Source organism: Camelus bactrianus, chromosome 25 (genome assembly GCF_048773025.1).
Source record: "Camelus bactrianus isolate YW-2024 breed Bactrian camel chromosome 25, ASM4877302v1, whole genome shotgun sequence".
NCBI lineage: Eukaryota > Metazoa > Chordata > Mammalia > Artiodactyla > Camelidae > Camelus > Camelus bactrianus.
The window spans coordinates 36,370,512-36,386,074 of record NC_133563.1 but is presented as its reverse complement, the minus strand read 5'-3'; the positions used below and the strand labels follow the sequence as shown (position 1 = coordinate 36,386,074).

General features: G+C 46.3%; 1 protein-coding gene across 20 annotated transcripts in view; it reads left to right on the top strand.

Annotated features, from left to right (window-relative positions):
• PTK2 (protein tyrosine kinase 2) overlaps nucleotides 1-15,563 on the top strand; it is a 202,185-nt gene that overhangs the window by 120,196 nt on the left and 66,426 nt on the right. For all 20 annotated transcript variants that reach the window (XM_074353159.1, XM_074353154.1, XM_074353152.1 and 17 more), the window contains 2 exons: nucleotides 4,302-4,332; nucleotides 7,464-7,516. In XM_074353159.1, coding sequence (XP_074209260.1) covers nucleotides 4,302-4,332; nucleotides 7,464-7,516 — 84 coding nt within the window. The remainder of the gene's footprint in view (nucleotides 1-4,301; nucleotides 4,333-7,463; nucleotides 7,517-15,563) is intronic.

The following is a 15,563-nucleotide window of genomic DNA, read 5'->3' as shown; positions in this document are numbered from 1 at the left end:
ACTCCGGTGCCGGCGAGCAGGAAGCCCAGCCCGCCTGCAGCGAAGTCCGTGGTGCTGACAGCGTGGTGGTGGGCAGTGGGGCAGTGGGTGTGAAGCAGAGCATCACTGGTAGCTTTGCTTAAACGTCAGTGTCATGATGTTGTGCTCTGAAAACCGTATCTAAAGCCATAAAAGTCAGTAAGCACATGGATTCCAGGACGTGGCTAATCTAGCAAAAATGTTCTCTCACTGTGATCAGATCAGTAAAGTCTGTTCACTTATGTTTTTTTCTGAATTGTAGTGCATATTTATCGTAGCTTTCTTTATATGAAAGGTAATGAATTTGCTTTTAGAAATATCTCAAGACTGCTCTCAGTTTAAAAAAACTTTTGCATCCATGAGCTCTTGAGTTTTCATTTTGTGCTTTAAACAGAGGCATATACCTTGCAAGCATTATTGAAGTGTTTGGGGAAAATTGCGTCACATAAAGGTAGTATTCTGTGAAAAATGTTAAATGTGACGTATTGCTTGTCTCCTTTTTAGTAAATAAATTTTTTTCATTTCATCCTAATTTACCATAATGTTCTTTATTGGTTTGTTGGTATACAAAAGAATTACATTCAGACAGTAGGCATTAAATAAGCTGTTCCATGTTTCAATTTTTACATCTTCCTGTGTTGGTTTTTAATTGGCTTTTTTTCTCCTTTAGGGAGAAACATTTTGATATCAAGTCTCATGAAATGAGATGCATTAAAGTCATCGTACATATGAAAACAGCATAAATGAAAATACTTCTCGTAAATACCTAGCAAGGCATTGGTTGCTGCCAATGTTGTATTGTCATTATAGAGTTAGTTATTAAGCTTGGATATTTACTTATTATTCTAAATCACAGCATATCTATTTATTACATGGCTATTTTATAACAGATACCTAAAGTGAAGCTGTATTGCTTAATTGAAATAAATATTTTAAGTCAAACATTTTTAATGGATTATAGTCAGAAATATGTAGACAAGAGCACTGCGTTTTTTTATGTAGTCTTTTTTTTTTTAAGAATTTCAAATAAATGTGACATGTTTCTACAACTCTAATTTACCGTTGTCCTGGTAATGTACTTTGAATAACAGTTATGTGTGTCCCCAGACGTCTTCTCTGGCTTATAAACTGCTTACCAGGAAGCAGCAGCTGCCTGCTCGTGAGACAGCCCACTTGTGTGATCTGCGGTTTCCGTACGTGAGCTCGGATGTGCCCGGAGCACTCTGTTAGCCCTGTGAGCCACCGTGATTCCTTAGAATTCATAAATGCTTTTAAAGGTGGTTTCACTGGGGCAGAAAGCAGTGGGTCACGGGCCAGATGCCCTGAACCGGGTCCCACCGGCCCCGCCTGACCTAGGCCTCTATTGTGAGGCATTGTCTGACCTTTACCTGCATGAAAACTATGTAGCAGTTTTTCAATTTTAGTAAAATTCTCAGAGGAAAGTATTGTGCAAATCACGGATAGAATTTCACCGTCCTTGAGCAGACTTTCTGCAGTAGAATGACAGTGGATACTGTACGTGTGAGGGAGGGGCTGTGTGCTTGTCACTGTGACACAGAACCCGGAAGACAGGAGGAACAGATTTGACAGAGCTCTTTAGGATATAAATATGAAAATGACACAGAAGGGGAACATTTGTAACACATGCAATGAAGAATTAAAATTTCTTGTTTCTGAAGTGTTCATACCAGCTCATGATATGAGACAACCCAGGATGAAAATGTGCACATTGTAGAATGCACTCGCGTGTGTTCATTAAACACGTGGACATAGATGGCACCCTGTGCCCCGGAATGCAGTCAGGTAGCGAGAAGACGGGTCACACACACTCTTGGTGGGGCTCGGGAGGCACACTCCCTCTCCCCGTGGCAGCGTGAGTTGGTACCGTGTGTTCAGAGGACAGTGTCACTGGGCCTCCCTGCATTAGTGCCCCTCCTAGACACCAGCCCTACAGGGTGTTCACCGTCCACTGTCTACACTAGCAGAAAAGTAGAACACCCGAGTGTCCCCGGGGTGGGAGCTAGTAAGTAAGGGAGGAAGCCTGCCTACGCTGTGCAGCTGTTTGAAGGGACAAGATAGCACTGTTTTTGTGCTGAAAACCTGCATGCATGTGTGTGTATGTATCCAAACCTACATGTATTTATAAGAATAAAAGAAGTCTGGGAAGTTAAGTGTGGAGGATGGAACTGTGTGTGAAGCAGAGGAAGGAGCCTCCAACTTTCCCACTTTTTCTGTCCCCGTTATATACCTTTATGATTTAAGTGTGTTACAATGAATATATATTGTTTAATTAAAACACAATAGATAAAAATTTTTATTTAAAAAGTAAAAGTCTCAGTTCAAAAATCAAAATTAAAATGTGGATTAATACAAGATACATCCTTATCTCTAAGGAAGTTGAATATTCAGAGAAATGAGATAACTCATAAATGACAGGAGAAGACGTATTATTCTTTCAGTGTATAAATTTAAAGCAGTGTCAAAAATTAACTCCTAGAATTGGGTGTTTTGGTTAGTGAGTACTTAGGGTTTTTTACGTAATGCTGAAGCTGATAGTGTCTGTTGCTGTTTTTCTCGATATTCTGTTACTTTCTTACTTACTGAAAATTTACTTTCTTAGGATCCTTCATTGTTAGTCAGCTCGTTTTCAGCCTTCTTCTGACTTCTGCCCAGCTTCTTATGAAGTCTGTAGTAACCAGGTATTTCATAACCTGGTTCTTTTCTCTCCAAGGAAATAAAAATTTCCGCAAAGAGCACAAAATAGCTGCAGGTGGCCCTGATGTGTCATTTGAAAATCCGTGTTACTAGTTGACAGTGTGGAGTGTGAGGAGGATGGTAGTGGCAGCATTCATGGGGTAATAAACCCATGGCAGGGTTCTCCAGTTACCCTAAGTCTGGTCTTCATGATATAACATGGTTTTCTTGAAATCTGGATGTCAGAAGGTCAGAGTGAGGACGCTGGATGCAGTTCTGCAGCGTATTGGGCATTCTACAGCAGCGGTGTGCACGTTCTCGCTTATTTAAGCCTCACAAGTATCCAGCCAATTAGGTGTTAGGACCTCTGTTTTACAGGTAAGTAAGCAGTAGTTCAGAAAGAGCTACCCACTTGGGGTCCAAGGCTGGTTCAGTTCTTCATTGACCAAGGAGTGGTCTGAGAGCCTGTGGAGTGCAGGGCACCTGCTTGGTGTGGGGGGCCTGTGGACGGGGCCAGTCTGACCTTCTCACTGTCCGATGCTCTGAAAGGACTCTGTTAGTAGCCGGAGCACCGGAGGGCCTTGGAGGAAGTCGCGCCAGAATTGAGCTTTGAAAGATTGAGAAATGATATTTCTTCCAGAAGGAAGAGCCTCTTTCAAGGGGTGGAATGTGCAAACAGCATGACGTGTCCGGGGACGTACAGCATACGGTCACATGGGACAGGGAGATGGGAGAGATGAGACGAGGGCAGCCTGGGGAGCGCGGGGACTGGTGGGCTGAGTTCACGGGCAGTGCGAGCCGAGGAGCTGCCTGGGATACAGCAGAGGAAGCCCCCCACGGGCACACCGAGGTCGGGATGCAGAGCTGGGTGGTAGCCGGTAGAAACCAAGTGGTGCCCTGTGGGTTAAGCTGAGGTGCTTACCTTTCAGCCTGAGTTACCGCAAGACACCAGAGTATTAAGTGGGGGAATGACTTTAAACTTGTATTTGGGGAGGATTACTCTGGGAGAAACTTAGCTCGGGGACAGGTGAGTAGAGAAGATCAGCTGGGAGCCTGCGAGACTAAACCGGCGGCTCGGCGCTTCCTGGCTCGTGAAAGGAAGGCAGGGAGGGAGCGTCTCCCCCACCCCGGGGAGCTCTGCGGGCTGCTGGGCTCCTAGGGGCCTGGCACCCCAGGTCCTCTGGCCACGACGCAGCCTTGGGTTTGTCGTCTTTGTATTCTAGGTGCTCTCTGCACAGGGTTGGTGTTGCTGCAGACTGTCCATCCAGTGCTTGGTAGAGAGTGTTGGCCTTGCTTACGACAAATCCTTCATCTTCTAGATCTCCTGGGAGGAGGTCTTTCACCATCTACCCCGAAACTTTGTTTTGATTAGGCCGTACCATTTTAAACAGTATGCAGCCACAGTGAGTTTGTCATAAATACTGAAAATAAAGCCAAGAAAACCCAAGATAGACAGAATAGTGACTTACTTCAAGTGTTACTGCTGAAATTCTGGAGTAGAACTCATCTTCTTCCTCTGATTTCTACACTGAATCTTTTCAAAAGGAATAGAAGGAGCCTCATCTCTCTTTTTCTTTTTTTTCCCCCAGAAGGTGAACGGGCTTTGCCATCGATACCAAAGTAAGTGCTGCCTTGGGTGTCTTGTTCCCTTGTTGTGCTACAGACTGTGAGGAAACCACTTTGCTTTATTATCCGTTTGCCTGAGTGATCACATTTCTACTTACATGATTTTGGAACAAGAAAACAAGTATTTCCAGAAAGAAATCAAATCAGTCGTAAATCATATTATCTATTTAAGTTTAGTTGAATGTGTAGAATGAATTTTCCCTGTAAGCTCAGTGCGGAAACGGTCCTAGTGATGACACTGTGGGGCCTGTCGTTAAACAGTCATTGTAGTTGGTGACAGTCTTTATAAAAACCTATAAAAATCGGTACCATTCTGGCTATTTTACAAGTGAGAAAATTAAGAATATGAAACTTACAGTAATTTTGAAATTTGTGTATGTCATGAATTTCATAGTAGATGTGTTGATCTATAAAATGAGAAGAATGCCAAAGAGCTTATGTAATAACTTCTCTACTCTCAGCCAGTGTGCGAGGAAGTGAGGACCAGAGGAAGGTTACAGTCTAGACATTCAGAGGTACAGGTGAATAAACACGGCCGTGCACTGAGCGCTCAGAGAGATCTGAGCAGAGTCCCAGGGCACCTGCAGAGGAGTCTGGCACCTAAGAGGCCACCAGGTGTAGGGATGAGGCAGAATCTGAGCGCCACCTCTGTTCTGTCACTGTCCTCCATCACCGTCCACGCCAGGTCCTTCCATTCTGCCTCCTCAATCTTTCAGGTCCATCCGCTTTTCCCTCCCATGATCCCTCCCCAGTTTTTAGCTGTCGTGATCACCTGTCTGGGCTCCTCCTGTAGACTCCTGTGTCAGGGTCCCCAAGACCACCCGATTCAGTGGTTCTCTGTGAGGAGCTGTCGGGACTCGGCATAAAACTCACGGCTGGGATAGTTGGCCGCAAAAGAAGACAAAGCAAAAGCGGCCCAGGGAGAAAGCAGTGGCAGGAAGTTCCGGGAAACCAGGGGCGGCGCGCGGGGCAGGACACGCCCACTCCTCAGGAATGGGCGAGATAACCCCTGAGGATGCTCAGTAGAGCCTCAGCGCCTGGGAGTTCATGGGGCCTGGTCACGGATGCACACTGTGCTTGGCAGGTCCTAGAAGTCCAGACTCACAGAAGGAAGGCAGGAGCTTTACAGTGAACCGCATGATTTGTGCAGACAGGCTAAACACCAGCTAGGGGTGGGGGAAACCCTCCCAAAGTCCGGGTTCCCACACAGCAGCCAAGGGCCGCCTCCTTTTGCCTGCCCTCCCACCCAGCATCCCAGCCATTCTCTCCAGCAGGCTGAGGGGCATCCTGAGCTCGCTGGCCCTGCCTCTCCTCCAGCCTTGCTTCCCGCCCCTCACACTCACTCCAGCTGCACTGACCTCCTTTGGTTCCTTTCTTTCCCCCACGACCCACCCACCCTTCCTCCTCCCTTGTCCTCAGCTGGACTCTGCTCAGGTCTCTGCCTGCCTCCCCTCCCCTGGGAACCTCCCACGGTCCCTAGTCCTGGGGAGCATCACTTTGCCATCATGCTTATCACAGTTTAAAAAATTACCTCTCTGCTTTTCACACCCCTGTGGCCTCGTTCATGGCCAGGGTCACGTGGTGTTGCAGACCTGACACTGGGCAGTATCTGGCACCTAGTAGGTACACAGCAGCTGAGCAGGTGAGTGGAGGGGTGGGTGAGACCAGCTTTCTCTTAGTTTTTAGGTCATGTGTTTCACAAACTCAAAAATACCCCATAGATACTTATTAATGCCCCACAGCAGGCAAGGAGCTAGTGCTCAGAGTATCTTGAATTGTGGAAAGTCTTTAAGAGATGACTTCAAGGATTAAAACTTACAGGAATCATAAACAGATATAAAAAGGTAGATTAGAAGCGGTAACAGACACTAGAGGAACCCAACAAATAAAGCAAACCGTGAAAGAGCAGAATTCCCACAAACTGTAGAGCAGCAGACCCTGTTAGTGCTGTTGGTCAGAGAAGTGGGGGAACCCCTGCAGCCGTGAGTGAGCTGGCTGAGCAACACCCCAAAGCGCAGCGTGGCGAGGGTCGACCCCAGTGTTTTTTCGGCAGAGCCAGAAGTAAATGACGTGATCTGCTTAGGAACATGCACCCTGGGGCTGGCCAGTGCGTGGAGCTCAGGGACAGTTGTGATGAGTCATGTAGCTGCTGTGCTTGTGTGGAAAGCGGCTTTGGTTGGACTTTTCTAGTAAAGGTACCATTTCAGATATTTAGAGAATTCAGTAAAAAGAACTCAAGTCTACGGCTTCATGCAGTAATCCTTAATTACAGAGGTTATGCGGTTGCAAATTGAGTATTTATGGTTCTCAAAAATGATACATTAAGGTCTAATGTTTCCTAGTGTGAGTCCCGTGTGTACTAGAAAAAGTTTCTACTCAGTTCTACAGTAAATGCTTACGTAGCTGGAAAAAGTTTTCTTTTATAAAAAAGCATAGTAACTTTGATGTCGAAAGACCGCAGGGTTCCTTCTTCCTCTGTGCTTTATGCTTTCCACAGTTTTTAAGCTGAACTATGTCACTAAAACTTTTGGCCACATTTTTATTTTATGTGGGTATATGTGTAAAACACTGATGTTGTTGAGCCATTTCATGAAATAAATAGCCAGATACGTTAAACTTAACCTTTTTTCAGTCTGTAAATAACAACAGTATGTATTAAATGTACTGCCTGCTCTTTTGCATGCTCTGAATTTAAGGACCAGGCATATAGTGGTACTTCAGAATGCGTTTTAGAGCAAATTTCAGGTCCAGGTGTTCTTTTCCCGTGTTATTTTATAACTTTGGCCAGTCCCTTGCAGTCCAGCATTTTAATGTAACCTGAGTCCTGTCCACCGTGTTGACTAGCGTGGTGGTGCTTTCAGGCACTGGCCTGGGCTGCTTCCTCAGAGCAGTTCGGCGCTCCTTCTCTTGTCTGTCTTAGTGTCTGATCTTTGTAACATTATGGCAGTCTGGTGGTTTTAAGGGCCTTGGGTGGTGGAATCCAGTCTTTTACAAAATCACCCCTCCAGAATGTGCAGTCTCTGTGGGAAGGCGCGTGGCGGTCCTGATCCTGGGCAGCACTGGGTTTGAGAGAACAGCGGGGTTTGGTCTGAAGGTGGCACTCACGGTTTGCACCTCTGTTGCAGGCTGGCCAACAGCGAGAAGCAGGGCGTGCGGACCCACGCGGTCTCCGTGTCAGGTAAGAGGCCTGTGCGGGCGGCGGAGGGGAGCATCCCGGGTGGTGGCTGTCTGCCCGTCTTCATCATGAGCACTCCTCTGTGGGAGAGCTTATGGAAATTACACATCCCCACTACCCATATTTGCGTAATTTTATCATTGCAAACAAGTTTAAATACGGCTCTTAGGTTTTTTTTTAGAAAAGATATACACGTGTAATACTGGATCACTCATAAGATTATATAGAATTCCAAGCTGTTTTTCAGTTTTAATTCTATGTTAATTATATTTAGAGTGAAGATTTTTACTTTTGATTATAATTTATCTTTGCAGTTCAGCAGAAATTAACAAATACTTTATCTATTTATTAGTTTTTGAAGTTCAGGAAATGTGAAATGTTTTTAAACAGCTTTTGTCTTTCACAATCAATATGGTGTTTGAATATTGGTTTTTAAAAAATATAGTTAAGATATTGGCACAAGCATTATCTTAACTATTTGCTGGTGTGATAAGTGTGGTGTGCTTTCCTTGATATGTTTTCAAAATACATGTGCCTTTTCTCCCTATTTGAAAATGTGGAAAATAGAGGAAAGGTGGGAAAAAGGAAAAAGCATCTTCTATGGACCCAGGTTTGGTATCTTAAAATACCTATACTACACGTGTGTGTATATGTGTACATGTATATGTGTACACACACATATATAATATGTTCTTGTATATGTCATTTTTCTAAAATACTAGCTTCCTCATAACTCTAGCACCTGACTTGAAAGAAATCTAACTCCTGTTAGTTTAATTTACCTTGAGTTAATTTTTATCTGGAATTTAGTTTTGTGCTTTTGCTTTGTTGATGACTGAATTATTAATATTCTCACATACAAATATAATGGCTTTTTTTATTGTCCACAAACATCCCACAAGCCTCCTCTCAAGAAATATTTGTTTCACATGCTTAGCAAAGACCCTCACGTGGTGGAGGGTGTGGGGCAGGTGCGGGTCGTGCTGTGGCTCAGGAGACCGATCAGCTCCCGGGGGGCGGAGAGGAGTCGGTGCAGGCGCTTGTCCTGCTGGGCAGTGTCGCCTGCAGGCTGCAGGGTTGCTGGCACATCATTGGCTCCCCTGGTCGCTCCTGACCCCTAACCCGGCAGTGACGCGGGGGCGCCGAGCAGCGCTCAGTATTTCCGCTTGGGGGGCCCGTCCCTGCTTGGTCCATGGTGGGAACAGATGGTTGAGGAGACGGAGGACAGGCCCTCAGGGGTCAGGGGCTGTGATCTAGCTGGAGGGGGAAGGCCCCCTGTTATGAGTCGGCCTCGTTGTTCCTTCCTCCTTATCCCTTAACCACTCAAGTTCGTACTCCAGTCCCTTCACTCCATGAGTCCTTTGATTGCTGCCACCTGAAATTTCTGAAAGAGGCACTTCTCTGGGCAGGAACTTTCAGGAGTAATTTACAATCCGAGAGATGAGGTCTTGACTTCTTAGCTAAGCCCCAGTAGCCTGCCTCCCCTCCTCCGTCCGCAGCCTGCCCCGCCCCCCATCACTTTCAGCCAGGTAAAGCTGGAATCGTGCCTCTCTGCCGTCTCCTTACCTCTAGCTCTGCTCGAGCTGCTCCACCACCAGCATGCTCTTTTCACACATCAGATCCTTTCCGTTTTTCAGTGATGCTGACTCACATGTGCCTCCAGTTTGGCGGTTTACCCACATGGGCAGAGAGGGCACTCAGTGCCAGGAGGATGTTCAGTGACAGGACTAATGTTTTGGATTCTTGTCCTGTTGATCCTCCATCGTTCAGCCTATGGCTTGCTCCCTTTGGTGGAGTTGGACTCAGTGTGTCTTATTTATATCTTCCACAAAGACTGTAGAGCATAACATCTCACCAGCCTGGCCAGCAGGAGCCGGTGTCTTTTACTTAACCTATAAGCTATGAGGTTGACTCCTACAAAGCTGACATTGTTGCTAAACCCCGAGGTTATTTTTTTCCCTAGCGACCTGGAAACCCTGCACCATATGAGTGTGGTACTGGTGCCGAGGGGCCCTCGTCCACTTCCAGATCCCTGCAGAACCCTGCCCTCCTCCCCGCACCCATAAGCTCATCCGTCTCCAGTCTAACTACAAGCCCGCCGTGGTCATTTGCTTTTCCGTACGCTGCGTTCTGTTTGACCCCCAGCAGACCCTACAAGGTGGATATTACACCAGTTTTACGTGAATTCAGTCAGATACTTACCAAGGCCCGCTGGGCCGGGCCCTTCTCCACATGCTGGGGGCAGCAGTGAACAAAGCCAGGTCCCTTCCTCCGTGGAGGAGACAGACCAGAGACACTGAATTAAGACAAAGCAAGTAAATGGAGTTGTGGGATTGCTCTTTAAAGTTGTGGCCAAGAAAAGTCCCTCTGAGCAGGTGACTGAATGTGGTGAGAGTTGGAATCTGCAGACATCACAGGACTGCGATCCCTGAAGCAGGAGCATGGCTGACGCAGGCACCAGCCGGGTGGCAGAGAGCAGGGCAGAGGGCTCGGAGATGCCATGGGCAGGGCGGTCAAGGTCACACACAGCTGAGAGGTGACATGTCTCTTTTACTAAGTACTCAGTGTGGTGTGCACAGCACTGGGGATTGTTTAATCCCTACGGCAGCCTCACGAGGTCTCTGTCATCTCCCCACTTCACGGATACGACGAAAGAAATCAGAGAGGTGAGCAAGCTTGTTCAGGGTCACCCAGCCTAACGTGCTGGGCTGGGACTGAACTCAGGTACTTACTGCCCTCTAGGCTATACTGCCTTTCAGTGCCAGTTTAAGGACATTACCCCAAGTCACCACTTGGGAAGATGGAGAAGGTGGGACTCACCTGACTCCCCCGTTTACATTCACCTGAAAGTTCTCACTTGACCTGCAAGATGCCTCCACCTCCTGCAAGCCTTCCCTGGCCACTCCAGGAGCCTTCTTCCTCAGAGTTCTCTAGCCCACTGTCCATCTCACCGTTGTGGATAGTCTTTAAGTGGATGTAATGATTTTAGAAACCTTGTCTGCTAGACCACCATAGGCTAAGACATGTTCTGTCTGTCATTTATTGTCTGAGATGTAGTGTTTAGTAATTATTTTTAAGTGAATCGATGGAGGCCTGAGCATGTTATGGAGCCGTGCTGAGACCTGGAGGAATGCCTTCCAGACACAGGAGCAGGAGGAAGAAAGGCAGGGACCCTCAGAGCGAGCAGTGGCCGTGAGAGCTGCTGGACTCAGACGATCCCTGTGAGCCGGTCACCGTGAACCGTCCTGAGTGCTTTCCTAGGAGGTTTTGGGCACGTGGCATGGGGGCTAGGCAGAGGAAGAATGAGGGTCCTGATAACTTCAGACAGCTCTCAACTCTTGAAGGGTCCCTGGCTGGGAAGTAAAGTGATACCCTTACATTCCGGAGACGAAGTACCGGGTGCTCCCTTGCACATCTGCTGGCAACTCATCTTCAGGGAGCACAGTTAAGCTGCTGCTGAACATACACAGAGTTACCTGTGCATTCTAGACGGAGCTCATCCATAAAGGCAGTGTAAGGCTAACAGGTCTACAAAATGTCTAGCAGAGCTGTGCACTTCCTTGGGCACAGTTTTCTGAGGGCCTGGAGTAAGTTGTTAGGAAACTTGTGCTTTTAAGGAGCTTGGTTAGAACTGGGACGGACAGGCCATTGCTTGTGCTCGGGGTCTGTAAGCGTGGTCAGAGCGGGCTGGGCCTGGGTGGGGCGCGTGCTTGAGCGATGTTTGTGTGGGTGAGAATTCCCCAGGATACAGGAATTTCCGGGGAAAATCAGTGAGGAAAGCTGGGTTTAAATGTTTTAGAGGTGTACACGTTGTTTCCTGTTTGGCTGGCTTCTGTGTTTGGGGGTTTGGGTTTTTCAGTAACCAGGCCCTGCATCAGGTGGTAGAACCTGAAGTGTAGCCAGGAGTGCAGGTGACAGCGTGGCTCGTGTCCCACGTCTGGGTTGTAGCGGGGGACTGGGGATCATAAACAGTTTTCTCTCTGGTGTCTCTGTCACAGACAGCACGGCAGTGACCTTTCCCTTTCCTTAGATATTTGAGTTGATCGTCTCTGCTGAGCCTTGGTGCTCAGCAGGTGCACTTGACGATGATACTTTTTCAGTTTTCATTACCAACTTGAAAAACATTTTTATAACTTTGTATCAGCTTTTTTGGTTTAGTTGTTAATCATGGAGCCTCATTCCACTTGTATAAGATTACTGTTAATGTTTTTCAAGTTAGTGACTGAAAATTGTTCTAAAGTAAAATATACTTAATAAAATAAACGTTATTTGCATTAAGCTACTTCATTACAAATTCTGGAACAGCTACCGTATATGTGCAGAAGCAGTTTGTGAACGGAAGAGTTCTGTGAAATACAAGGTGGAATACGTATGGCCCATAATAATTATTTGCATTTTTTTCCCCTTTTTTTCTTCTGGAGCTCTGGGTCTGTTAGTCACTCCCTGCCATGCCACTGCTTTGTGAATACAGGAGACGCTTACGTGTGAGTGAGGCTCGGAGCTCCTGCCTGGCACATTCTCTGCCCTTACCTTGTTTAACGCTCAGGACCTCTTCCTTGCACTGTTTCCACTTTACAGAGGAGGAAAGTGAGACTCGGAGCTGAGGTGCAGGCCTGGCTCCCGGAGCTGGCAGTGCTGGGGAGCCTGATGCAAGCCCCAGTCCTGGGCTCCAAAACCCAGCGTCTCCGCATCAGAGCAGCTGAGCCATCGGGAAGGCTTGCACTGCTCACGTGTGGAAGGGAGGGTACTTCGGAAGCGTCTGAGTGTGGCTTCAGAGTAGTTTCTCCCCGTTTATCAGGAATGGCATAGTACTGCCTCGTTTCTGACTGTTCCGTCGGAGTACGGAAGCCAGCCCCGGACTCAGGTTTGAAAGGCTCCTTCTGTCTGGTGCACGCCTGCTCTCGCTCTCGGTAGTGCTGGGATTTAGAAGCTAGTCTCGGTCTGCGCTAGAAGCTTGAGCCAAACGAAAGCTTTTAGGAATTCTTTTTTAAATGCCCTAATTTAGAGTATTGTCACCTGGTTCACGTGAAGTTAATTTTTGTAAATTGTATGCTTTACTACACAACTTAATCAAGTTAGGGCTACATAGTAATTGTGGTATTTATTAAGATCAAACTACACGAGTCAACATAAAATGTGTTCGGTATTTTTATAAGCAAGTTACCGTGTGAATGAAAGGATGTCATCATGCTTTTGAATTCTGAGTTTTTCAACTTTTTATCCTGGGAAATTTCACACGTGTGCACAAGTAGAAAGAATAGAATTGTATGGTGATGGTCACCCAGGTTCAGTGGCTAAAACCCAGTCGCAGCTCTGCCTCCAGCCACTCACACGTCACATGCTTCCCGCTGGTTGTCTTGAAGCAAATCTAAGGCGTATCATCTATAAATATTTCTGAAAGGTAAAGATTTTAAAACAAGATTATTATACTGTAAGGAAGTTAACAGCCATTCCTTAGTACCAGCCGTCTGGTCAGTGTTCAGATTTCCCTGGTTAAGGCACCTCACACGCAGTGTCGTCCCGTCAGTCAGGCCAGCAGTGCTGTGTGCTTGGCTGTGTCTCCTCTCTGTGGGCTGGGCCTCTTTTTTCTTTTTTTCTTTTTCTCTTTTCTTCATTGCAGTTTATCTGTTGAAGGAATTGTGTCACTTATGCTGTGTTCCCACACTCTGGTCTGGCTGATTGGAGCTTCACGAGGTTGTGTTGGGCCAGTTCCTCTGTGGCCCTGTGTTCCTGAATTTCCTATAAGCTGGTCTTTAGGATCAAGAGAAGTTTGGTTAGATTTGGGCTCAAAGATTTTGTTTTTACAAGAACACACCATAGGTGATGTGGTAGCATCTGGCTGTCTCTGTGATGCTCAGCTGATGAGTAGGTTTGGTCAGTCTGTGGTCCGTTTATTAGAAAGTCCTGTGAGCAGTTCACCTATTGGCTTTGACGCTACTGATGATCGTGCCTGGATTTCATTTGGGGCCCCAAAGCAGTGCCTCCAAGTCACCATCGTTTATTCAGCTGCTGCACTTCTGAAGACAGCCTTCCCCCATCCGCTGTGGCGTTCCCCTGAGGAGCCGCCCTGCTCCCGGGGAGGCTCCCAGGAGGCCTTTTGGATCTAAGGCCCCGTCACTCCATTCACTCCTGATGTCACTCAGAATGAAAGCCGGAGCCCTGCCCGTGGGCTCCTGATCTGCTGCTTCATCGAGTACCATCCAGTGCCATCGCCCTGCCTGACCTCCCGCTGTTCCTCTGCTCCCGGATGCTTTGAGCGAGTGACTGCTTCCGGACTTAAGGCTGCAGCCTCACAGGAAAACACCCCCTGTCCTGCCTCTGCTCTGGGTTTCTCCCTCCGTGGCACTTACGTGTTGGCATACCACGCAGCTGACTGACTTTATCAACTCTTCGCCAAACCAGCACGTGCAGCAGTCAGGCAGGAGTCTGGGCCCGTCCCCCCGCTGTCGCCCCAGCGCCTGCGCGGCGCTGGTAGGTGTCCGGCGCGCGCAGTCACGGCAGTCCTCTCACGTGAAGCCAGGCGAGGGTCCTAGCGCTGTCATTTTTAAATGACATGGATAGTGTTCTTGGTATTGCTCAGGAAGAGGTATGCTTAACATTGAAAAAAAAAACAATTTTCTTTCTGAGTTAATATAAAGAATATTCAGCTCAATTTAGAAGTAAAATGAACAATAAAAAAGTAGGCCTAGCTGACAGTTGTGGAGTGGTTGCCCATGCCAGGTGTTCAGGGAATCCCATGGAATCCTCTCCACATCTCTTTACTCAAAGGAGCTTCTGTTATTACCTCATTTTACAAATAAGAAAATAGAAACAGAAATCGGGTAACTTTCCTGAGGTCAGGGAGTGAGTAGGAGGTGGAACCTGAATCCAAATAGAGATTCTTAGATGTTTTATTTTTCCAAAACTTCACACCTAGAGGATGGTTGTAAGAACAGTGAAGTGGAGTCTCAGAGGCTCTTTGCTCAGATTCACTGTCTATTCTGACCCACTCGCTTTAGCCTTCAGTCTATTTTTTTCTTTTTTTTTTAATTGAAGTATAGTTGACTTACAGTATTGTATTAGTTTCAAGTGTGCAGCAAAGTGATTCAGTTAAATGTGTATTTTTTAATTATTTTCCATTGTAGGTTATTACAAGATATTGAATATAATTCCTTGTTGCATATCTATTTTGTATTTAGTAATGTGTATCCATTAGTCCCACCCTCCTAATTTATCCCTCCTCTCTCTCCCTTCCCCCATGGTAACCATAAGTTTGTTTTCTATGTCCGTGAGTCTTTCTGTTTTGTGAATAAGTTCATTTGTGTCATTTTTTTAGATTCCACACATAAGTGATATCATATATTATTTGTCTTTCTCTGTCTGACTTACTTCACTTAGTATGATCATCTCTAGGTCCATCCATGTTGCTGCAAATGACAATATTTTATTATTTTTATAGCTGAGTATATTCCATTGTGAATATACATACCACATCCTATTTATCCAGTCATCTGTTGATGGACATTTAGGTTGCTTCCATGCCTTGGCTATTGTAAATAGTGCTGCTATGAACATTGGGGTGCATATATATCTTTTCAAATTAGAGTTTTCTTCTTTTCCAGATACATGCCCAGGAGTGCGATTGCTGGATCTTATGGTAGCTCTATTTTCAGTTTTCTAAGGAACCTCCAAACTGTTTTCCATAGTGGCTGCACCAATTTACATTCCCACTAATAGTGTAGAAGGGTTCCCTTTTCTCCACACCCTCTCCAGCATTTATTTGTAGACTTTCTGATGACAGCCATTGTGACTAGTGTGAGCTGATACCTCATTGTGGTTTTGATTTGCATTTCTCTAATAATTAGCAATGATGAGCATCTTTTCATGTGCCTGTTGGCCATCTGTACGTCTTTTTTTCCTTGAACTGTTTGAAAGCAAGTTGAAGATACAGTGTGCGCCTTTACTTACAAATACTACAGTGTTCATTTCTTAAGACCAACGGCATCCTCTTAGACAGTCACAGAGTAGTTATCAGAACCAGGAATTTGATGCTGATAGACTGCTCTTGTCT